Source organism: Trachypithecus francoisi, unplaced genomic scaffold, assembly GCF_009764315.1.
Source record: "Trachypithecus francoisi isolate TF-2019V2 unplaced genomic scaffold, Tfra_2.0 Lachesis_group1, whole genome shotgun sequence".
Classification (NCBI taxonomy): Eukaryota; Metazoa; Chordata; class Mammalia; order Primates; family Cercopithecidae; genus Trachypithecus; species Trachypithecus francoisi.
In genome coordinates, this window is record NW_022681454.1 from 63580473 (window position 1) to 63604689 (window position 24217).

A 24217-nucleotide genomic window follows, 5' to 3' on the forward strand; every position below is an offset into this window, starting at 1 on the left:
CCTAAAAAGTACTCCTGACAAGTAAACATTGATTTATAACACAGTAAAATAAATACTAGTTAGGAGAAATTTCAAAGTTTTAAAGTCACTAAGAGAAGCATAGAGTTTTGTAAGAGTCAGCCTCTCAAGGGAAATGTAATCTAATTGTAATTAAGAGAGAAATAAGAAATAACAGGGTTGGAGGTGTTGATGGGGTGGAGCAAAGGAGAATTTTATTAAGGAACAAAGTAGATGCAGAAAAATGAAAAGAAAGGTAATGCATTTGTGGATTCCACAAATTGTTGGCCATTTATTTTTCTAATTCTCTTGTGTAAATTCCAAGTGTCGGTAGCTACTGTTACCTGAACATTTCACAGTATGCTATTTTGTGATTGAGCAGAGAAAAGTCAGGTTTCTAAAATAATAATCGAAAGGTGAGTGATGTTTACGTTTTTTCTTTAGCTGTCATCTGCTTTTTAAATTTCTCAGGTCTGCTGAAGAGTTAAAGGCAAAGAGTTTAAATAGGTATTTTCCAATTAACGTGTTATGATATAACCCAATGACTTCGTTGGCAGGCCTTAGTAAACTGAGCTAGGTCTGATTGAGGGTCCTTGCTGTGTTATTTCTTTCCTCATTGACTTCTCTTTCCTCACTCCAATAAGTTTATTCTTTTGACAGTTAACCATAGTCATGTTATTATTTGTCAGTGAGTGAATAAGGGATTCCCCCTTCCCAGTCTCTCTTGTGTTTTGTTCCCGGTCTCTTCTTTCTCATCTTTTCCTTAACTTTTCTCCCTCTTTCTTCCCCAACCCCTGACAACAGACTTAGGAATTTGAATATTAGCCAAATAATTAAAAAATAACAGCAGGATATTTCTACATCTCTATGAATGAACATGACTCTGTGTGGCTACTGCAGCTGCAGGTATGGATTCATATCTACATTAATTATTGCATCATGGACTTCACCAAGCCAAGCCCCCAAATTAATCTCCGCCTCCTTCTCTGGCATTCAGAATATAAACTCACCAGAAACATTCCAAATGCAGAAGTGGTTCTCATCTTTTTTTGCAGCTTAAGATCTGCCTTGATATTTGAAGAGATCTAAACTAGATCAATTTCTTTCACAGGATCAACTAAACAGGTTGTACTTTTTATTATTAATATTAATACATAGATTTTAGATATAGAAAATATAGAATGCAAATTGTATATTACAAAGCTGTTAAAAAATGAAATATACAAAGACCAAAATCTTCATTGATACTTTAATTAATGATGTAAAGTATTTAAAACCTTTTAAAATAATTTGTTTGCTGTTAAAAATAACATTTTATGTTTATAGAGTGTTTTGTTGCTTATTGCTTTAATGTAAAATTACAGTAGAATTGCTCTCTTAAAAGTGCTGAATGTTGGACATGTTCTCCATTTTACTAATCAGAAAATAAAGCAATCAGGGTATAAGCAGGTAGAATAGAGATTGAATTTTAGTTTTGTGTTCCTGTGATAGGGGGACTTGCAAATAGTGGCATTACTTTCATGTAAGAGACTTCAGATAAACATGACAGAAATCCACAGTACTTGGTAAATCATTAATATGTAGGTCATTGGCATATATTGCCTTTTAAATCTGTGAATCCTTAGTAGAAACTAGAGAGCTCCTTGATCTAATAATCAAACTTAACAAATATTTCTGAACATATACTTTGTGTCATAGTGCTGGAGACTGAGATAGAAAGATGTACAAAAGAATAGTCTCTACTTTCAGTCACTTTGCCCTTGTACAGGTAAATCTAAGAAAGTGGGGACTATAAGAACCCTATAAGAATACTATGGTATCTATATCTACCATAGTATTCCAGCACCGGCCACAGGGCCTAGGAACAGGGTAGGCATTCACACAGGGAGTATTTACTGTATAAAAGGCAAGTTGGAAGATGCAGGAGGGGAGTACGCAGAAAGGAAGGAAGAAAGAGAGGAAGGAGAGAGGGAAGGAAAAACACTTCCTGAGTTTAATGGAATTTATAAGTCACATTGTAAACAATTTTTATTGATGTTTCTTTCTGAAGAACTGACCTATGTACTCAGGATAGGAAGTAGACAATTTCTAACTGAAATAGATCTTTTGAAAAAAAGGTGATCACATAGGAAGTAAATCCATGCATTGTAATATGAGACCATTTACCAAAAAGAACAAAATGAGAACAGATATTTTATTACATGCCACCTACTTTGCCTCTCAGACCAAAATAGACTATGAAGAGGTAGCTGGAAGTCAGCCCACCACTTAATGATAAATCTACCACTCCCAGCTGACTATAAGCCAATTCTTACAAACTTGGCTGAACACCAAGAAAGTAATTCACATGAGTAAACAAACCAATAGGCAGGACAAATGGTGGTGCATTTTATACACATTTCTTCTAGTGAAAGATCTATTTTCTGAGACTAAGGAGAAGGCTTAGGGAACAAGTGATTTATTGATAAGACTAATTTGTATTTTGGAAATAGAAATCTCATATTTTTGGTGACATTACATCTGATATCACATAGAGGAGAGTTTTTTAAAATTTGAGATTGTCCTAAGGGCTGGGGCAATTTACGTGTGTAGAAGAACTTAGGCAGGTTTTTGGGCAAATGTGAACAGGAGGAATATCTAGAAAGGCTAATGTCAGGAAGGGCAAAATGTGTTGGGAAGCTATGTTAGAAACTCGAAATAAGGTAAGTTTGGCAGCTGAAAAAAAAGATAGTAAAGGAATTTGAAAGCTAATGAAAGAAAGTTTGCCTAATTAAAAATTCTGTTAGTAACCTTGAACATGAAATAGATTGTCTTGGGATCAGGAGATGAATTAGGAAATGATAACCATCTTGCTTAACCTTATCATTTTTTAAAAAATTTTATTTATTTTATTTATTTTTTTTTAATTTTTTTTTTTTATTATACTTTAAGTTCTAGGGTACATGTGCACAACTTTTAGCCAAGTCATTTAACGGGAGTATCCAATACCTTATTGATCAAATGGGGAAAAAAGTAATTTTCAAGGTCACAGAGGAATCCTTTATACTCTCAAGATTCCATTTCTTTGATATAACCATCACAGGGTCATTAATTTCATCTTCTTTTCTTTTAAATACATTCACCAAGCATTTGGTTTATTTTAATAAAATGATACGTATTCAGGAAATAAAACATCTTTGACTTAGATACCCAGCAATAATAATCAAATGTAATGATCTTTATTGGTTTTTTTTTTTTTTTTTTTTTTTTGAGACGGAGTCTCGCTCTGTCGCCCGGGCTGGAGTGCAGTGGCCGGATCTCAGCTCACTGCAAGCTCCGCCTCCCGGGTTTACGCCATTCTCCTGCCTCAGCCTCCCAAGTAGCTGGGACTACAGGCGCCTGCCACCTCGCCCGGCTACTTTATTGTTATTTGATGTATACATAATTGGATAATTTGCTAAAATATTGTAATTCTTGACCTCTTTGTCTTTTTATATGCCCCAGCAATTTTGAAAGAAATTGAAGGCTCTGTGGTTTTTATTTATCATAGAATAAATATAATTGAGTATATCCATATTTTTACTTAGTTTTAAGCATATTACTTCATAATCACTTGTGCTTTCCTATTCTTTTATGTGTTAGACATCTTTCTAATATGGTTAAAAACTCTCTATGTGCCAAAACTATTTCATATGCAACTTTACTATGTTTTTGCCCCATATGTGCAACAACTAAGAAGTGCTAGGTATGTAGAAGGGTCCCGTGATATATGTAGTTGTTAATCGTGAAATATTGTTAAGTACATACAAAGTATAAAACACAGTTTTTTTCAGTGTACCAGAATGAATTCTGAACTTGACTATTACGAAAACTTTGAAGAACTCCATGGGATTCTAATGTATAAACCTTTTGTCAAATACTGGGATGATGTGGAAGCATTCCAGGCAAGACCAGATGATCTTGTCATTGCCACCTATCCTAAATCTGGTAAATCTCTTTGTTATTCTTTTTTCACCTAAAAATAATAAACCCACTGTAAATGGTAAATATTAAGGTGTTCATGTCGTACACACTCATTTTCTATATTAAGAACAGATGCAGTAGTTTTGATATGAATATAGAAAAGGTAGCTCTATTCCATGACCACAATTTTTACCTATAACTTGAATTGACAGATGGATGTTGTTGAGCACAGTTAGAAACTTACATAACTTACATAATGAACCTGTATTCATCCCATAATGAAAATTTAAAACTACAAATTGTTTACCCTATATCATTAATGTTGTTGTATATACAGAGTATGACCACCACTTTTTACAGATACTCTAAAACTCTCTTTCAGCTCACCAGCTCTTTAAGTTTATCTACAAAACTCCATTTTTAAGCAGAGTTCTGGAGTTTTACAACTATAGACTTTTAGAAATTAGACTAGTCTGAATTCATATTTCTCCATCTGGTTATTCCATTTACCACTTGAAAATAAAGCCAAACACACTAAGTATTCCCTTCATTACCTTGACTCTAAATCTTCTTCTTTATTTTCTTCCCTATTGGAATAAATGGCAGCTCAATACCAGTCATCTGAAGAGGAAACCCGTGAGCTATTCTAGATTCAATCTCTCTTGCTTATTCGTCTGGCATTTGTAATCAATCAAAATGTTTTGGTCATTTAGTCTGGTAGATATGTCTCACAGTCAGCCTCTTAATACGTCTCTTGTCTCCCTTTCTATTGATCCCTCACTCTACTACTGTGTTTATTCTGGCACCAGAGAAATTCTTCTAAAACACAATTCTGATAATCTTGCTCTTCTGCTTAATATAATATATGTCAGTACTTTTCCACGATTTTTTTAAAAACAACTTGGACTCTTTAGTATGAACTACAAGGCTTGCTATCTGCTTGCCTGAACCCCAATTCCTCTCTTCAGATAGGCTCTTTGATTTAGGTCTTATAGTCTATTTCCAATTATTTTCCTAACTACTATACCATTCTTAAGTACCAGCTTTAGATTAAAAAGAGAGACTGGGCTTCTGCCTGGTAGAATTGTTTCTTACCTCCCACAAGTGGGGAATTTATCCCAGTAATTATTAAGGCTAAGTTGAAGGATCACATCCTCTCAAAAGCATTTCTTGTCAAAATATCATGTCAGCAGCAATAACAGTAGCAGCAGAACACTGTGTTATAGATTCCTTCTTTGCAGTTATTTAAATCCCTGTGCCATACTACACAATAGTATCTTAATGAAAACAAAATTTATTTTGTTATTGAACAATGTCACTGACTTCAAAAGGCTGTTAGCTCCCATAGGACAGGAACCAGATTTATCCGTTGCTAAGTTTTCTGACCTAGGACCCAGCGTGAGACATAATATGCCATCAGTAGAATTTTTGAATAGAAGCATGCTTGTGTACATCACTTATTATTCAAGCCTTCTTACTTTTTAGATGTAAAAATTTAAGTTCAAAACTGTTACCACCTTGCACAATGTCACAATTCATCATGAACAAATTTGGACACAGGTCTCAGGTGTGCCCTACTATAATATTTATCTTTATCTTTTGAGGTTATTTTTGTGTCCTAAACATAAAATATTATAGAAAACATTTCCTGAGTCTGTGGCTATTCAGACACCCTTTAAATAGTATTGTATTGGTACCTTCCAACTTTATCCATCTATAAATCCAGCACTCCTGTCATCAACTCTACATGGTCAGCAGGAGACTCAGGTTTATTTAATTTTTACAGGCACAACCTGGGTTAGTGAAATTGCATATATGATCTATAAAGAGGGTGACGTGGAAAAGTGTAAAGAAGATGTAATTTTTAATCGAATACCTTTCCTGGAATGCAGAAATGAAAACCTCATGAATGGTAACGTTCAAGTTGATTTTAAAAACTATTTGCATATATTCTAAGGTGTGTATGTAGATGGTACAGGCAACAAGATCATAAGCAAGAAGGGAAATTAGTATCAGGTCTTCTACATAAGACAGCATATAAATTTATATTCAAATTTAATTCTTGACAGGCTTTGCAGTATAGCATATGTATAGTATGTGTCTGGAATATAGTGAATAAAGACAATTCTTATATGCCTTCAGCAGAGTTTAGTAATATGTAAACATGTATTTCTCTGTGGGTTAAATGTGATGATATTTTAAATACTGAGAAAAATACCCATAAATTTTTCAATGATACATGCAAAAGTATATTTGCCACACATTCTTTTAATATTGTGGAAAATTAGAAACGACCTAAATGCTAATCAACAAAAGAATAGTTAAAGGTTGTATAACACTATAAAATCATTAAGCATTTTTGGATGTTTCTTGATAGTGCAGTTTAAATATAATATATCGAGAGAAAAAGAATTAGGAGCTATCAAAACATTCGTCTGTGTGCATGGTATTGGGATGGCTGTAAATTTGAGAATATAAGTAGATTTGTATAGATGATTGCTTGCCAAAATATTAATGCTTTCTCTCAGGTGATGAAATTTTATTTCATTTTATATTTTTCTCTGTAATTTTCTCTATTTATAGTTCTTTCTTTCATAGTAAGTATTATTAGGAACACAATATAGAATCTTTTTTAATTTTTAGTTTTTGTGAATATATATTAGATGTAAATATTAACGGGGCACATGAGATGTTTTGATATAGGCATGCAATGCATAATAATTACACCATGGAATATGGGGTGTCCATTCCCCCAAGAATTTATACTTTGCGTTATGTACAATCTAATTACAATATAGAATCTTAGAGTTACTTCTGTTTTATAAATATCTATATAAATCCAGATAAGTAGTTATAATTTTTGAAGTTGCCTAACCTTTACTTTTTTAAAAATCAGGAGTAAAACAATTAGATGAGATGAATTCTCCTAGAATTGTGAAGACTCATTTGCCACCTGAACTTCTTCCTGCCTCATTTTGGGAAAAGAATTGTAAGGTAACCAGCGTCAAATGTTCTCAAAACTTCATCCAACTCCACGAAATGATCGAATGATCTCATCAGCTATACACACTTTTAAATTTATTCTTTCATTGAATCTATAGGCATTTAACAAATATGGAATACAGTCAATATTGTCAGAGAGTCCATATTTTAATTTCAACTCTGTGTTTTGCCAGATGTGGTTCTAAAAAGTCCAGTTAAACTCCCTAAGCCTAAGTTTTTACATCTGTAGAAGAAAGATAATAATAACATCTTTTTCATAGAGTTGTTCTAAGGATTAAATGATAATGCTTGTAAAGTGCTTCACATAATTCCTAGCATGTTGTAAGCAATAAATGGTAGCTACTTTTGTATTTGTTGTTATTACTAATTGTACTAAATGTCCTGCCTTTGCAAAATACTGTGCTTGGTGTTGTTAGGCATGCAAATGAACCAGAAAAGGATAGGTCAGATAACTGTCATATAATAACTATGTATTGAGTGCCTATTACATGTTAGGGACATAACAGTAAGACACACGCAAGCCTTGTCTTCATGGACACATAGTCCATTGGAGAAAAAGGACAGGTTAACAGACTAGACAAAAAGTATCATAGGTCAAGTAAGAGAGAGAATTCTAACTCAGACACTGTAGGTAGGGAAGGCATCCAGGAGCAACATCTGAGATATTTGAAAGGTGTATAGGAGGGATGACAATTCAGAGATAATCTGAGGGGGCATCTGAAATTAGTTGAGTTTGATTAAGTGTACACATTGGCTAAATAAGTAAAGGGAGATTAGCTAGGAATTGATTATAAAAAATATTGAAAGTCAAGTTAAGATGTTTGGACTCTGCCATTTTAATGGTAATGAGGAGTAATAGACATATTAAGCTGATAGTTTACACTATCAGTTTTGCTCTTTAAAAATAATGTTGTACATGACCTCAAAATACAGGAAAAACATGAAGTCTGAGACCACCAATTCTGTTCTTCAAGAACTTTCTGCCACCAGTGCTGTTCTTCAAGATCTTATAGTACTATTTGCAGTCATCACTAACAAAAAGGGGATGTATCCTAGTCATTACATATTTCCATTTTGTAATCTGTTACATGGCATATTTGACATTTCCTATAGATCTACAGACAAAAATCAAAGATCACCATGTTAGTTTTTATCATTTACAATCCTAGATCGACTATATGCGTCCTGCTGAAGTCATTCCATACATAAGGACAGTCTCATTAGTAAACACCAATTGTATACTTTCCAGGAGATGTGTCATTATTATTTTTTAAGAGATTTGACCAAGACACGTTTTTCCTTTGGAGGATAGGTGGTAGACTTGCTGTTAACTCCTTACTTCTCAAATGGAAACAGGTACCATACATTTATAATAGTCCAAGCCTTCACAAAACTGCTTATTTTTCAAGGGTTATCAAAGAGTAGGAGATAATTGGAGGGATTCATATTTGGGTATTTCCAGAGTGATTTACAGAGAAACAACAACAACAACAACAAAAACCAAATAGATAGAGGATATTTGTAAATATCCTTTATGCAAATAGATAAAGGATATTTGAAATGATGGAGCAGAAACTATAAGCGATAAAGATAAGGAAGTGACAAAAAGTAACAGACTAGTGGATAATATAAATAACAGGTCAACAGATTCGAGCCATTGGTGTGATTGTAGGAAAGGTATGTGGAATAACTGATGGAGAAGAAGGAAGAAGTGGGATTTCTTGGAAGAAAAGATTATGGCTCAGGATAATGCTTCAAAAGTGAAACCTTTATAGTGAAGTCTTTATTCAGTATTTGGTTACAAAAGTGATTACAAAAGTCTGAAGTAACATAGAAGTAATGATCAATAACTACATGAACTTAGAGAATCAAGTAGATCACACATACCAACAATAAAATCACACAGAATGATAAAAGAATTTGAATGGAGAGTGAAACCATGAGGCAGGTATTCAAATCTTCAGTTAAAGCAAGGGAATGACTACAAGCTTAGAAATGGCATCAGATAGAAGACGTATAGACTAGTTAGTTAAGTATCATAGGAATAGGTGCAGAATTTTTAAGATAGATTATAATCACAAGTGAATCATTGGGAAACTGATAACTTTGACTCAAGAGAGATGCAGTGCAAGTCATATCTTCAGGAAAGAACTGGATTTCCCTTGAGGACAGAAAAATAAGCATGTACAGTAAAAAGTTTGGGGTATTGAATAAGATCTGCCAAAAGAAAGAATATAAACTAATAGGAGTTTAGGGAAAGAGAGATCATTCTTTTTTTCTATCTGGGAAAATAAAAAGCCTCATGGAGGACCTGAAGGCAAGCTATAAAATATGGATAGCATTTTGAGAAATGGAAAACATTCAAGAAAGAGAGACTAGAACAAAGAAGACAAGGGGTGAAAATTCTGAAGTAAATTAATACATACTGTGGCAAAGGGTTCCTCTCAGCTAACAGATGAAAAGAACTAGGAAGAATCATAAGTAAGACTGGAAAAGTTCAATGTGGCTAATGATGGATTTTAGATGAAAAATGTTCACTTTTATTCTGTAAGTTTTAAAGGCTTTTACAAGAGGGCTATAAAATGAGAGCTATACATCTAAGAACAAGGTAGATTTCTATAAAATTGTTAGAAATTGTCGTTGGTAAGACAATGTAGTAACTTTAATCGTATTCCACAAACAGTGGAGACTCAACAATATCCTTTCATGACATTGCTTAGGTGCCTGAGGAACTAAGTAGATGCCCATAAGGATACTGGACTTTACTTTCACAGGTCTTCTCATGTAACATTGAGTATCAGACCTGGAGTAGACCACAGATGATCTAACTCAAATCATTTGTTTAGTAAAGAAAACATTGAGGTTAAAAATTACTGGTACTTTGTATTCTTAGTGCCAAAACTAGAAACTAAAACCACAGTTTTCTGATAACTAATTCATTGCTATTTCTTTTGCATGTAAAATGGAAACTAACAAGCTGTTGGCAGAGATTATATTTTCACTGAGATCAATGTGCATATAACTACAACCTCATAAACATGTTTTTTATTTCCTGCAATATTGAAAGTGAAGAGACCTCAGAGCTATTTTTCTTTTTTTTAGTTATGTAGAGTGGTGGTATAGTATAAAGACCAGAGCACAGTATAGTTGACTGAATGATATGTCAAATGGTTTACTCTCATTGATTTACTCTCAATGCTATATTATTACTAAATTTCAGCTTTGTCTCTTCACTTTTAGATTGAGAATAATAAATAATGTAACTGACTTAATTTATATTGATAAAATTTACAACACTCAAATGAGTGTTATGTGAAAATTTACAACACTCAAGTGAGTATTATGTGAAAATGGCATAACAATGTTATTCTGTTTGTAGTGAGAACAAACAGAACAACACTACAAAAACCACTGTCATCTCAGGTTATTGAAGATGTCTTTATAAATAATTGTACATGTTTTATGTATTTTGTAAAATGAACATGTATTATGTTTATACTTGAAAACATAAATCCTTTTTATAAAAAATCTTGATGAGATTGTTTGAAAAAATGTTAAGTGGTTTAATATACAATTTCATTCTCTTAGATAATCTATCTTTGCCGGAATGCAAAGGATGTGGCTGTTTCCTTTTATTATTTCTTTCTAATGGTGGCTGGTCATCCAAATCCTGGATCCTTTCCAGAGTTTGTGGAGAAATTCATGCAAGGACAGGGTAGGAATAGCTTCTTTACACTGAATTTTTTCAAGGTGATATAAGACAAATGCCATCTCCGAGTAAAAGTTTTTATCTGTTTTGGTACGTTTTCTTCCCTGATTCATAGTTAAAACATAGAAATTCTAAAGGTGCTTGGAGGTTTAGAGTAACCATACTGTGTCCAGATATAGATAGATGGCAGAATCTGAGCACTCTGGTCCAACATCTAAAAATAAATATATAGAAGTATGTTTGGGGTTGGTGGTAGCAATTTTACTTTACAAGATTGAGACTCAGTGTCTGATTTTCAGCCTTGTCTCTTTTTAGTAGAAAAAATGTTTTGCATCATGTTATTACAACTCTATTGAACAAGGAAGGGGGAAGAGATTAGAGAAGAGAGAATGTTCATTTATTTTCAATAAAATTGCTAGGTTCTATATGAATCTGGAATTCACAAAGAAGTTTGACTATCTACAAAACTCTTCCTCATTCTACCCAGTGTGCAATCTGAATATTTTAACCAGATTTCTCAAATTTGTCAAGAGTTACTTGAGCAGATATTCCGGCAAGTTTTTCCTTTTCATTAAACATTTTGACTCAAGTGTTTAGATTTGAGGAAGAAAGGGTGCAAGATAGTCTAGTATTCACGAAAGAAGGCCATTCTGATCATGCAGTAACAATTATAAAGAAAAATAATAATGAGTTTTCATATCTACACGTGATAATATTAAGACAAGTATATTTGCTTTGTGTATGTTGCTACATTTTGGGAAAAGTTCTACTAAAGCATAATGAGTAAAACATATGCATTAAGACTGTCAAGACCTCCACTGTAGGGCAGACAAATATAATTTTGTGTCACTACAAAGTGATAAATAAGATCACTATAAATTTCATTGTAGAATGTTTTCTGTAAAGAAAAATTCCCTAATGGAGTCAAAGAACAGAGGAGGTATACAATGACTTCAGGCAAAGCAGAACCTTTTAACTCACACAACATTATATTATTTTGTCAGCTTTACATTTTATGAAACATTTTTAGTATAAGTGAGGGAAGAGAAAGAAAAAGGAAGAGATAGCATTTGGTTATATTACATCATTTCTAAAATCTAATTTTCTGGAGTGAGAATGACACTAAGGGTACCTAGGAGAGCACCCCTTACCATGTAAACTAATAGTGTAATAAATACTCATATAGTTACTAGTTTTAGTTGCCAAATCTAGTTTGTAAATGGTAAATTTGAGACCGGAACTACATTCTTCTGACTATTAGACCACTGCTAGTTTCACTAAGTCAACTCCCTTCACTAACAACGTGATTTTACACACACACACACACACACACACACATCAGTTTCAAGAATTTTCTCATAAGCTTTAAATCAAATTGATGAGAGAACTTTCCCTACTGTTTTTCTGTCATACACTATGTTATATGATAAAATTCACACTATTTTTACATACACAGATTATTTAACATACTTTGCCTCTCTTGCTGCAGAGAACTCTGCTTAGTATATACAGCTGATCTATTCTCATTTCATGATCATCTATTTATATTTATTTGTTGCTATTGTTGCTTGAACACTAGTTTTCAAGCAGTTTTAGAGATGATACCACTTTTACACTGTTTTTCTCTCTAATTTTAGTTCCTTATGGTTCCTGGTATAAACATGTAAAATCTTGGTGGGAAAAGGAAAAGAGTCCACGTGTACTATTTCTTTTCTATGAAGACCTGAAAGAGGTGAGGAACTTGAAACACATAAGCAACTTGGTAATTTCTAAGAGTTGGCATTTGAAAATACTCTGGATACAAAAATATTCCTTTTAATAAATGATGACAGCCATCTCCTAAATTTTTAAAAGAAAAAGACCAAAATAATCCAGATACTTTAGCATAGATTTGAAGCTAGCAAATAAAAATATTCTGAAAATAAATACATTTTAAACCGCAAGTCTCAAAAATGTCAAAGAAAAACTTTGAAAGAACTTGACTTCATGAAACAATAACACACACACACAGACACACACATAGACACACACACACTCACACATAAGGAATCAACATAGGAAAGTAATTAACTAGTCTTCAAATGTAGAGATGTTGCAATTGTTAGATAGGTACTATAAAATAACCATGCTTATTATGTTTAAATAAATAAACGATGAAATTTTAAAAATTACAAAGAAACAAAAGCTATTAAAATTGACAGAACAGATCTGAAAAAAATAACCAAATATAATTTCTAAAAATAGTTAAAAAATAAATATGGAAAATTAAGAGATGGGTTCAATAATAGATTAGACATGGCTACGTAGTGAATAGTTGAAGTAAAAGATGGAGCTAAGGAAATTACATAGAATGTAGCACAGTGAGATAAATAAGCTATTTGATGAAAAGTAATGGTTCTTACTAAGTATTAGCATTTAAAAAACAAAAACGTTATTGGTACGTAAGACACAGTGACAAGGTCTCATATATATCAACTCAAACTTCCAGAAGAAGAGTGTAAAGAGAATGCTGAAATATCAATACACAAATTTTTATGGGCTTAAAATTTTCCCATAATCGAGTTTTTCTTCAGTTTATTGTTAGTCAGTGTAATCCAAAATAAAAATCACTATGAGATACCGGTTTTACACCCACTACACTGATAACAGTTGGGAGGTCGAGGCGGGTGGATCATGAGGTCAGGAGATCGAGACCATCCTGGCTAACACTGTGAAACCCCGTCTCTACTAAAAAAAAAAAAATACAAAAAATTAGCCAGGCGTGGTGGTGGACACCTGTAGTCCCAGCTACTCTTGAGGTTGAGGCAGGAGAATGGCGTGAACCTGGGAGGCGGAGCTTGCACTGAGCTGAGACCATGCCACTGCACTCCAGCCTGGGTGACAGTGAGACTCTGTCTAAATAAATAAATATCTGACAATAACAAATATTAGGATGCGAATCAGTGAAAACTGACACACTGTTGATCATAGCATAAAAAGATACGAACACCATGGAAACAACCTGTCATTATCTAGCAAAGGCAAACATGCACATAGTTTAAGACCCTGAAATTCTACTCTTAGACATATACTCTAGAAAAACTCTCACTTGTGTACATTAGGTTATATATTAAATAATTTTCATAGTGGCATTCTTAATAACTGTAAAAATTGAAAACAACCCAGATATACATATACCAAAGAATCTATATATAATGTATTTTATTGTATTACAATTAGATATTATATTATAATGAAAGGGAATATGCTTCAAAAACACATATCAGTTAGGTAAAATCAAACTATATGTTGTCTACAGATACATACCTAAGTTTGAAACCTATAAAGTAGAGCAGATAATTTGAAAAATTTGAAATTAGCAGTTTTTTTCTTTTCTTTTTCTTTCTTTTTTTTTTTTGGTTGTTTTGTTTTTGTGGGATGGGAGTAGAGGGTGAAGGGAATTCAAAAGAAAAAAAAAAACTAAGAAAACTGTGAACGTTCTATTCCATAAGTTAAGTAGTAGGTAGTAGGTGGTGTAGATAGTTTTATTATTTAAATGAGATATATACATATATCTCATAATTTTTAAAACATAGAAAATATAATGAGTTTCTTTATTAAGAGATGAGAAATTTCTTCTATTTTCTTATCCTTTACTGTCACCAAAAAAGCAATTGATCTCCATGTCTTATTCATATATTTGAATAACCTTTAAAATCCTTTATAGTAGTTCAGTAATTTTAGACTTGTTTTTTGGTGAGCATTTATTTAAAATAAAATCATAAATAATATTTTATAAGTTAAATTATTCATATAATTTAATACTAGATCAAATTTGAATAAGAAAAGCAGTCATGGCCTATAGTTTATTATATTATCCAATACTGTGCTCTGTAACTAGACTATTAATGACAGTGAATTTGAAATACACACAAACAAAATTAAATAGTTACTTCACTTCCTCCATTCCAAATTGTCCATGTCTACTTACTCCCGATTTTGACCAATAATGGCCATGTTTAGGTTTCCTCTATATTTGAATTAATAAGAAGACTAAGAATATACAAATTAATTTTTATTTGTTTCTACAATATATCCAGTAGGAAAAAAAAGATATTATCACTATATATGTATATATACACACACACACACACATATATGTATATATAAAATAAGATTATGTGTATATATTAAATATGTACACATGCATATGAGATGCCTACTTTACACCCATGTATACACATAATATTTTTTCTTGTGTCTTGAAGCATCATCTTTTTTAATTTTAATTTTTAATTTTTATGGCCACACAGTAGGTGTATATATTTAGGGGTACATGATATATTTTTATATAGGCCCACAATGTGTAATAATCAGATCAGGGTAAATGAGGTATTCATCACCTCAAGCATTTATCATTTCTTTGTGTTACAAACATTCCAATTATAGTTTTTAATTATTTTAAAATACAATAAATTATTGTCTACTGTAGTCACCATGATGTGCTATCAAATACTAGATCATTCTATCTAGCTCTATTTTTGTACTTGTTAACTATCCCCACTTCTCTTTTGAGTAAGATAGGCAATAAAACATTAAAAGAATACACGTGTGGTAAATTAGATTTATTTAAACAATTATGGGAGCAAAACAGGGTCATCTGCCTAAAATTAGAATAGTCAAGGATTTATCCCAAATAAATTGATAGATAAGCTGAAATCGAAAAGGCAAACTACAATTTATTGAGCAGAGAATTTAGAAACAGCATTTGATTGGCATAGAGAGAAATGTGCACATTGCGATCAGTATTGCAAATAGTTGCACTGAGTGATATAGCTGAATAACGGGGTATATTATAGGAGTGGCACAGATATGAGGATGTTTGTAGCTATGGTATATAGACAACTGATGTTGCATTGTGAGTATTTGACTTTTTACAACTTTTCTTAATTTTTCTTGTTTCTTCGTTTCTCACTTACACCAATAAATTAGGAGAAAAATGAAAATTGCCTGCATATTTTTATCCCCCAAACTTGATTTTTCACAGGGGACTTTAGGGTTTGAGTATGATATTTGTATTCATAGATAACATCTATTATGTGTGATTATACATCAAGGACTACAGTAAACATTCGCAAATACTATCTCATCTAGTTTTTTGAATAATCTTTAAGGTATCTTTTATAAACATTTTATGGATGAGGAAAATTATACTTAAAACAGATTTTAAAAAATTTATCCAAAAGTGTTTGTTTTTTCCTCATTAGAAATCTAAATCTAATATCAGTAGGAGCAAAGAGAAAGGTTTATTTTTTCTTTCATTTAGATAGTGATTTATTCAGTTTTAGCAATTTTAGCAATTTAGTTCTCAAAACATTTTCTCTCCCTAGGATATCAGAAAAGAGGTGATAAAATTGATACATTTCTTGGAGAGGAAGCCATCAGAGGAACTTGTGGACAAGATTATACATCATACTTCATTCCAGGAGATGAAGAACAATCCATCCACAAATTACACAACACTGCCAGATGAAATTATGAACCAGAAACTGTCGCCCTTCATGAGAAAGGGTGAGAAAGTCTTGTGGTTTGCCTCGATACTAGAGGAAGTCACAAAGTGATATGGTTATAAGCAAAACTCTAGTGAGGTATTTTAATGCCTGTGAACCCAGCTTAAGTTTTCTTCAGCAGTCTCTCATATTTGAACACATTCTTTAAGTTACACTTCTATTATATTGCAATTATCTGTTGGGTAATTAGTATATGCATCATATTATGTTAAAAATAATCAGGCCGGGCGCGGTGGCTCAAGCCTGTAATCCCAGCACTTTGGGAGGCCGAGACGGGCGGGTCACGAGGTCAGGAGATCGAGACCATCCTGGCTAACACTGTGAAACCCCGTCTCTACTAAAAAATACAAAAAACTAGCCGGGCGTGGTGGCGGGCGCCTGTAGTCCCAGCTACTCGGGAGGCTGAGGCGAGAGAATGGCGTAAACCCGGGAGGCGGAGCTTGCAGTGAGCTGAGATCCGGCCACTGCACTCCAGCCTGGGCGACAGAGCGAGACTCCGTCTCAAAAAAAAAAAAAAAAATAATGAGCAGACACCTCAATCACAGCACTGGAAATAATATCATACCCTACTAGCTGTCATTAACCAAAACTATGTGCCTCAGTGTTACAGCATATATCATATAGTTCCTTTAAGTTCTAACCAGAAATTCTGCAGAAACTTTTTATTCCTATCTCTTTTTGAGTTGAAGAAATAAGTTTAGAATGGTTCATCAACATTTTTTTCTAACAAGTGGCAAACACCTATCAAGGGTAAGTGGCAAAAAATAGAAATTCAAATATAGCTCTGTTTAGCAAAAATTATCAACATATAAGGAGAAAAAAATTCTATTTGGGGGGAGGCACAGCCTAATGAGATATAGCCAGTTAACAAATTTAAAGGCATGTCAGATAATCAGATATTCAGAGTATTATGACACCAGTCTATTGATATGTGAGGAAGCAGAAACAAACAGAATAGAATCATATCTTGCTCTTTGAACCATATTGTCAGTGAGAGCATCAGGGACTTTTTAAAATAACAGAAATAACAAACCTGGTACTGGGGAAAAACAAAACAAGGAGCCACTGAAAAGAGAATCAATTCTCAAATTTTATTTTAATTATGTACTCTTTTGATTATCTGTTTCCTTTTATTTATTTATTTATTTTGAGACAGAATCTCGCTCTGTTGCTCAGGCTGGAGTGCAGTGGCACAATCTCGGCTCACTGCAACCTCCACCTCCCAGAATTAGCAGTTCTCCTGCCTCGGCCTCCTGAGTAGCTGGGATTACAGGCATGCGCCACCACACCCGGCTTTTTTGTATTTTTAGTAGAGACGGGGTTTCACCATGTTGGTCAAGCTGGTCTCAAACTCCTGACCTCGTGATCCACCTGCCTCAGCCTTCCAAAGTGCTGGGATTACAGGCGTGAGCCACCGCACCCAGCCTATCTGTTTCTTTTGTCAAAATTCTACATATAAATATTACAAAGGACTTAAAACAGTTGTCATACTTACAAATGATGGCTTGCTACTATACCCTCAGAACCTATCTGATTTTTTTAGGATACACATTTTCTGTCTGCTGGGTTTTGGGTTATTTCAGTGGGAAAGTTTAGAGCTCCTTGAGCTAGAGGGCAAGTAAACTCTTGAACAGTTTAAAAAAGAGGGCGACTTCCTTCTTCAAGGTGAGTGTTGGAAGTGTGTTGGAAAGCAAAACAGGAAAAGCCTGCTGGACTATTGTAATTACCCAGAAGGGAAACATTCTCTGGTTGGCAGTAGCAGGAGAAGTCATTAAGAGTCAGTAGATAGATATAAAGAAAGCCTGAATATAAATAAAGAATTAGATGTGGTTAAGGGAATAACTTCCAAGCTTATGTGTAGATACCTGGTGTTGACATTACACAGGTCATTAAAATGTAAATGGAGAAAACACAATATGATAAGGAATAAAATGAATTTATTTTTGAACTAATTGAATTTGAAAAACTTGGCCATCTTTCAGGTAGCAAAGTCATGTAGGCAGTTGTATATAAAGCTTAAGTCTGGATTTTAGTGCTAACAGCATTAAGACGATATTTAACACCTCGAGAGTGGGTAAAACATGGATCTTATCCTGGGAGCCCCAACAACTGAGATGAAACTTGAGAAGAAAAAATAAAGTGACATGAGAAGAAAGAATCAGAGAATTAAATTTGTCATTTTTTTTTAAAATGAATTAGGACAAGCCCATCTTTGTAAGCCCAAATAACTATATCATTAATGGTATACATTTTATTCCTAAAATTGAGAATTGCAAGAATAATATTTGATTAGGTGTAAATGAAAGTTATGAAATTAGCAAACCTAATGATTCTTTTTTGAAGACTTAACGCTTACTGCACTTTCTTTTTTGTTACAGGAATTATAGGAGACTGGAAAAATCACTTTACAGTAGCCCTGAATGAAAAATTTGATAAACATTATGAGGACCAAATGAAGGAATCTACACTAAAGATTCGAACTGAGATCTAAGAAGGTCTTTCTTTACTTAGCATATCTGATATTAAAGATTTCTTTTCATTATTCTCCACTTTTTCTTATTTTACATTGCTAGAAAAGACATAATCATGGATTACGGTGACATTTTCTTTTTCAATTTTTGTTTAACAATTTTTTTTGAGACAGAGTCTCACTCTCTTGCCCAGGCTGGAGAACAGTGGCACAATCAGGGCTCATTGCAGGCTTGACCTCCTCGACTCAAGTGATCCTCCCACCTCAGCCTCCCAAGTAGCTAGGACTACAAACATGTGCAACCATGCTTGGCTAATTTTTTTTATGTGTTTTTTTTTTTTGTAGAGATGAGGTCTTACTATGTTGTCCAGGCTCATCTTGAATTCCTGGGCTCAAGCCTCCCAAGTAGCTGCAACAACAGGCACACACCACCATGCTCAACTAATTTTATTATTATTATTATTTTTTGTATAGACAGGGGCTTGCTATATTGTCCAGGCTGGTGTCAATCCCTTGAGTTCAAGTGATCCTCCCACACCAGCCTCCCAGAATACTGGGATTACAGGCGTGAGGCACCATGCCTGGCCCAGGTAACATGTTTATTGAGCTGTACATATACATGAGAAATAAGAAACTTTTTTTTCTCCTGCTATTATCTCTTAAATTTTGTTTTCTTTTTCTTTTGCTTCCTCTTCTTCTTTTCTATGTTTTATAAATATTATGCACAACTATAACCTATGGGAATGATGTAGTAACATAGAATATTCATCTTGTTAGAGTTGTATTAAAAATAAACAAGCACTTCAAATTATTTCTGTGATTGATTTTTCCATTTAGTAGGACATTAGTATACAATAAAAATGGTGCATGAACTTTGAAGACTCTAGAAGAAGGAATGAAAGAATATATAATTTGGGGGCATAACTATAGCTATGATTTCCTTCCTTATTTTCTTTGACTTTACTTCTTTCTTTTTTATTTATTTATTTATTTATTGAGACGGAATCTCCCTCTGTGGCCCAGGCTGGAGTGCAGTGGCCAGATCTCAGCTCACTGCAAGCTCCGCCTCCCGGGTTCACGCCATTCTCCTGCCTCAGCCTTCGGAGTAGCTTGGACTACAGGCGCCCGCCACCTCGCCCGGCTAATTTTTTGTATTTTTAGTAGAGACGGGGTTTCACCGTGTTAGCCAGGATGGTCTCGATCTCCTGACCTCATGATCCGCCTAGCTCAGCCTCTCAACGTGCTGGGATTACAGGCGTGAGCCACTGCGCCTGGCCCATTTTCTTTTACTTTCTACAAAATGAGTTAATTTTAAATTTACCTTAGTCTAACTCAATTTTTTTAACATAACACAACTGATTTCCAAACATCTAAAAATAATTCCCATGAGTGTTATTTATCTTCAGCTAGTTTGAAATATTTATGCTTTAGGGTTCCTTCTGTCCTATATGCAATCCAACAAATGTAAATATTGCAAAATAAGTTTTAAATAATAAGATATTTGGCAATAAAATCAAACAAAAGCAGAAGAAAAAATAATTAAATTTTTTTGTTTATTTAAAACATCTTCTATTTTTTAAATTCTATTCTTTTTCTGTACTATGTTGAGTCAATGCTTGCTTTCATTAACACAGAGGAGACACAAGATCATGACATATTTACCTTGAGTCTTCAGTAGAACACTTAACTAGACTACAATAGACTAAAAGGCCAAATCTGGGGAGAAGTCCAGATGATTTAGTTTCTTATTTTTTGGAGAAAAGTTCATGGATTTCTGAGCACCCTGTTCAATAGTTATAGTTTTTCAGAATCAGAGTTTTTCTTTAAATGTTTAACACAGTTATTCATTACACAAAAATTGGAGAGTCTTGGAAACTATTAAGCTATTGCAGAGGACAGTCTTTGCCAGGGGAATCAGAACCAATCCCGGAAAACAACAGTTGTTATACATTTTTTATGTGCCCATTTAGTCACAATTTTTTAAGTTTCACATTATAATGTCCAATAACTTTGTTAGCATGCATTTTGTAAGACTCATAGCTGATGTTGCCCACATTATAATTGATGTAAGTAAGCAATAATAAACCTACATATCTTTCTGACATCAGTCCTTAGTGGAATAACATATTCCAGTTTAGCCTGAATAAAAATTGGACCAATTACATCTTTCCAAAGCTTGCCCAGAAACGTTTGTATCTTCTCTGGAGAAGTAATAGGGCTGGGATCTAGCTTCAATTTCACATGGAAACCTCAACCCCTTTAGACTCTTGGCATCTTCCTGGAGCTAGGCTTACAGTCCATATGGACTGGAGACAATGAAAACCTTGGACAGCATCATGTGGTAAAATACATAGGGGAGGCTAGTGTAGTTTTGGTTCTGTGCTTCCAAGAAAGCTACAGAAATTTTTATCTCATTGCTTAGTATTTCCAAATAATTATATCTCTAGAGCAATGCCTTCAGGCCCAGATAAATTCACAGAAATACTTTTTAAAGGTTTATTGACTGACTAGTATCATGTGTTATCATTTGAATGTGTTCTCCAAAAGTTTATGTGTTGAAAACTCAATTAATCTGCCCTCATGAATGGATTAATTGACTAATGAGAGCTCTGCACTCGTGAATGGATTGATGTCACTATCCCAGGGGTGGGTTCATTATTGCCAGAGAGACTTTGTTACAAAAGTGAATCCTCTTTGGCTCTTGCTGTCTCACATGTGATCCCTTTTATGTTATGTTGCAGCAAAAAGGCCCTCACCAGATACCAGTGCCATGCTCATGGACTTTTCAGTTTCCCAAACTGAGCCAAAGAAACTTCTGGATTTTATAAATCCCAGTTTATAGTGTCCTGTATAGTAACAGAAAATCGACATCTGTCAACACTAGGAAGTACTCAGTTAGCACTTATGGTTGTGGTAATTGCTCATAATCGGAGCCATCCCATAAAGTTCCTTCATATGATTAAAATACCTAAGAATTCAACTTAAGAAACGAATAAATGAGATTGTATAGGACTATACCTGACAGCATAAAGTAAACAAGCATCCATGTTGATATAAATAAATGATTAAATAATTAAATGTGGTAAATAAATATATCATACAGAAGAATTTCACCTACTTACATATGGTTCCCCATGCCATTCCTTAAGTGTGAGATTCATATAGGGATTTTCTTACAAAGGGCAAGGAGTACAGTATGGGGGGGAAGAGTAATTTTAGAGTGGAGAAACCCTACCTCAGCCAGGTAATTCCCGTTTTGTATATAACTAATTACCTGATCACACAGATCACCTTCTATGTTCTGCTCCTTATCAGACCTCTGATCTCACTGCCACTTTCCCATTCCACAGGGATGCTACTGTCTGCTAGGCCTCTGAAACTCCTTAGCCCCTTGCCATGCTACCATTTTCAAAGAAACAAATGGAAAGAAAAAGAAGAGAGAAAAAGAATTTTCACTTATTTTTAGGTCTAATGTCTTCAGGGTTCAATCAGAAGTACAGCGTCATAAAAGACCTCCTTCTGCTCCCTTTGCTGACATCTACCTTATCCTCATAAGCCAGAAGACTTGGAAAGGTTCTGGTTCATGCCTCAGGTAACTTCTGAGAAATCAAGACATGTCTTCACTGAAATAGCAAGATTTAACTCTCTTGAATTCTGTTCTTTCTGGGTTTTGGCCCAATATTTTAAAATTTCCTTCTCAGTTCATCAAAATGAAATAAGCTTAAAATAAGCAGAATAAAGTAAAAAATAAAAACAAAAACAGAAATAAACTGGATACAGGAAAACAATGGAGAAAATTAATGAAAGCAAAAGCTATTTCTCAAAAAAGATTAATAACATTAATAAACCTCTACAAAGACTGACAAAGATGGGAAAACAAAGGACCTATATCACTAAAATCAACAATAAAATAAGAAATAAAACCACAGATTCTATAATCAGTGAAAGCATAAGAAGAAAAGTCTGTAAGCTTTATGCTAGTACATTTGACAATTTAGAAAGAATGGCCAATTCCTTAAAAACCATCTACTACCAAACTCATAGAAGATGAAATAAAATACCTGAATCGTCCTATAACCATTACACATGTAATAAATACTCTTGAAAGAGAATTCCCAAAGCCTAGATGACTTCAGTGAATTTTATGAAACATTTAGAAAAGACACTTAGTAATTGTAATGATACCTGTCTTAAAATATTAAAAACTGGCCAGGGGCAGTGGCTTACACCTGTAATCCCAGCACTTTGGGAGGTCGAGGTGGGAGGTTCGCTTGAACCTAGGAGTTTAAAACTAGCCTGGGCAACATAGTGAGACCCCCATCTCTACTATATATATATAACTGGTTTGAGATTCTTGTAATTTTTCACATAACCAATATATTTTCTATTATGTGGTTCTTTTTTGTCTTTAGGGTTTGAATCATGATGCTGAGAAGTGGCAAAGTTTTTAAATTTTCAAGTCTATCAATCTGCACCATAATGGAACTTGAAGCTGAACCCTCTCATTTAACAAAATATGAAGATACAGTTATATCTTCATCCGTTCTGAACATCCTAAACGAACACTTTATTTGACTCTATAAAAAGATCTTGATTAATGTTTTTTTCTTATCTTTCAGGGAAAAAGCCAAATAAACCTTAATAAGAATAATAATTATTATTACTGTTAATATTTTATTGATCATTGTGTGTGTCATGGATTGTTCCAAGTGTTTTATTCATTTCATTGTCACAACTCTTCAATAAAATGGAACATAAAGTCATTCTCATTTTAATGATAATGACATTATGGCAAAGAAAATCTGTACAATCTACACAGATTATCCAAAAATCACACATGGAAAGTCCTTGTGAAAACCTGATTCCAGATCCATAGTAGATGCTCCCTAAATGGTCATTTCTGCATCTATCTAACCCCTACCTACTTTTTTTTTTTTTTTTTTTTGAGACAGGGAGGGTCTCGTTCTGTCATGCAGGCTACAGTACAGTGGCACAATCATAGCTCACTGCAGCCTCAAACTCAAACTCCTAGGCTTATTTCATCTTCCCACCTCAGCCTCCCAAGTAGCTAAGACTATAGGCAGATGCTACCATGCTTGGTTCAACCCTGACCTACTTTTTATTTTACAAAATTGAAAACTTTTTGCTAATTGTTTTATAACAAGCTGTTCGATATTGTCAATATTTCAATCTCCAATGTAAAATTTCAGATAAAACCATATTATTGTAAAAGCATGATGACAGGAACACAGTATTATTATGGAAACAAAGACACAATAAATTAATACAGATATACAAACACATGTATACAAAATTATATTTTTAATAAAGATATAGGTTTTACTTTTGAAATATGTTTCATTTAGACTGCAAAACAAGCAAGAAGATCTATTATGAATCAGAGTTGTTTATGCTCTCAGGAAGGAAGATAATCATCTAACCAATCTCTTTCATTGGGAACTGTTTTCTGAATATTATAAGGCCCCAGGGATTCCAGATGGAATAGAGTGTAATTAACTCTTCACCATCAAATACCTGTGTTAGAAG

The 24217-nt window shown here is 33.7% G+C and overlaps 1 protein-coding gene across 1 annotated transcript; it reads left to right on the plus strand.

Moving 5' to 3' along the window:
* The first annotated feature begins 1011 nt into the window (after nt 1–1011).
* SULT1E1 (sulfotransferase family 1E member 1) lies at nt 1012–19481 on the plus strand. Its single transcript, XM_033214522.1, has 8 exons — nt 1012–1122; nt 3810–3963; nt 5726–5851; nt 6836–6933; nt 10531–10657; nt 12289–12383; nt 16021–16201; nt 18579–19481. The coding sequence occupies exons 2-8, from the start codon at nt 3819–3821 to the stop codon at nt 18689–18691; spliced, it is 885 nt and encodes a 294-aa protein (XP_033070413.1). The 5' UTR covers nt 1012–1122; nt 3810–3818; the 3' UTR covers nt 18692–19481.
* Nucleotides 19482–24217: the final 4736 nt, after the last annotated feature.

What these genes read in the sequence shown, in the direction of transcription:
- SULT1E1 (XM_033214522.1), top strand. Translation starts at nt 3,819, where the DNA reads ATGAATTCTGAACTTGACTATTACGAAAACTTTGAAGAACTCCATGGG. An exon ending in GAAATTCATGCAAGGACAGG is followed by an intron (nt 10,658 to 12,288) that starts GTAGGAATAGCT and finishes CTCTAATTTTAG; the next exon opens with TTCCTTATGGTTCCTGGTAT. An exon ending in GTCGCCCTTCATGAGAAAGG is followed by an intron (nt 16,202 to 18,578) that starts GTGAGAAAGTCT and finishes TTTTTGTTACAG; the next exon opens with GAATTATAGGAGACTGGAAA.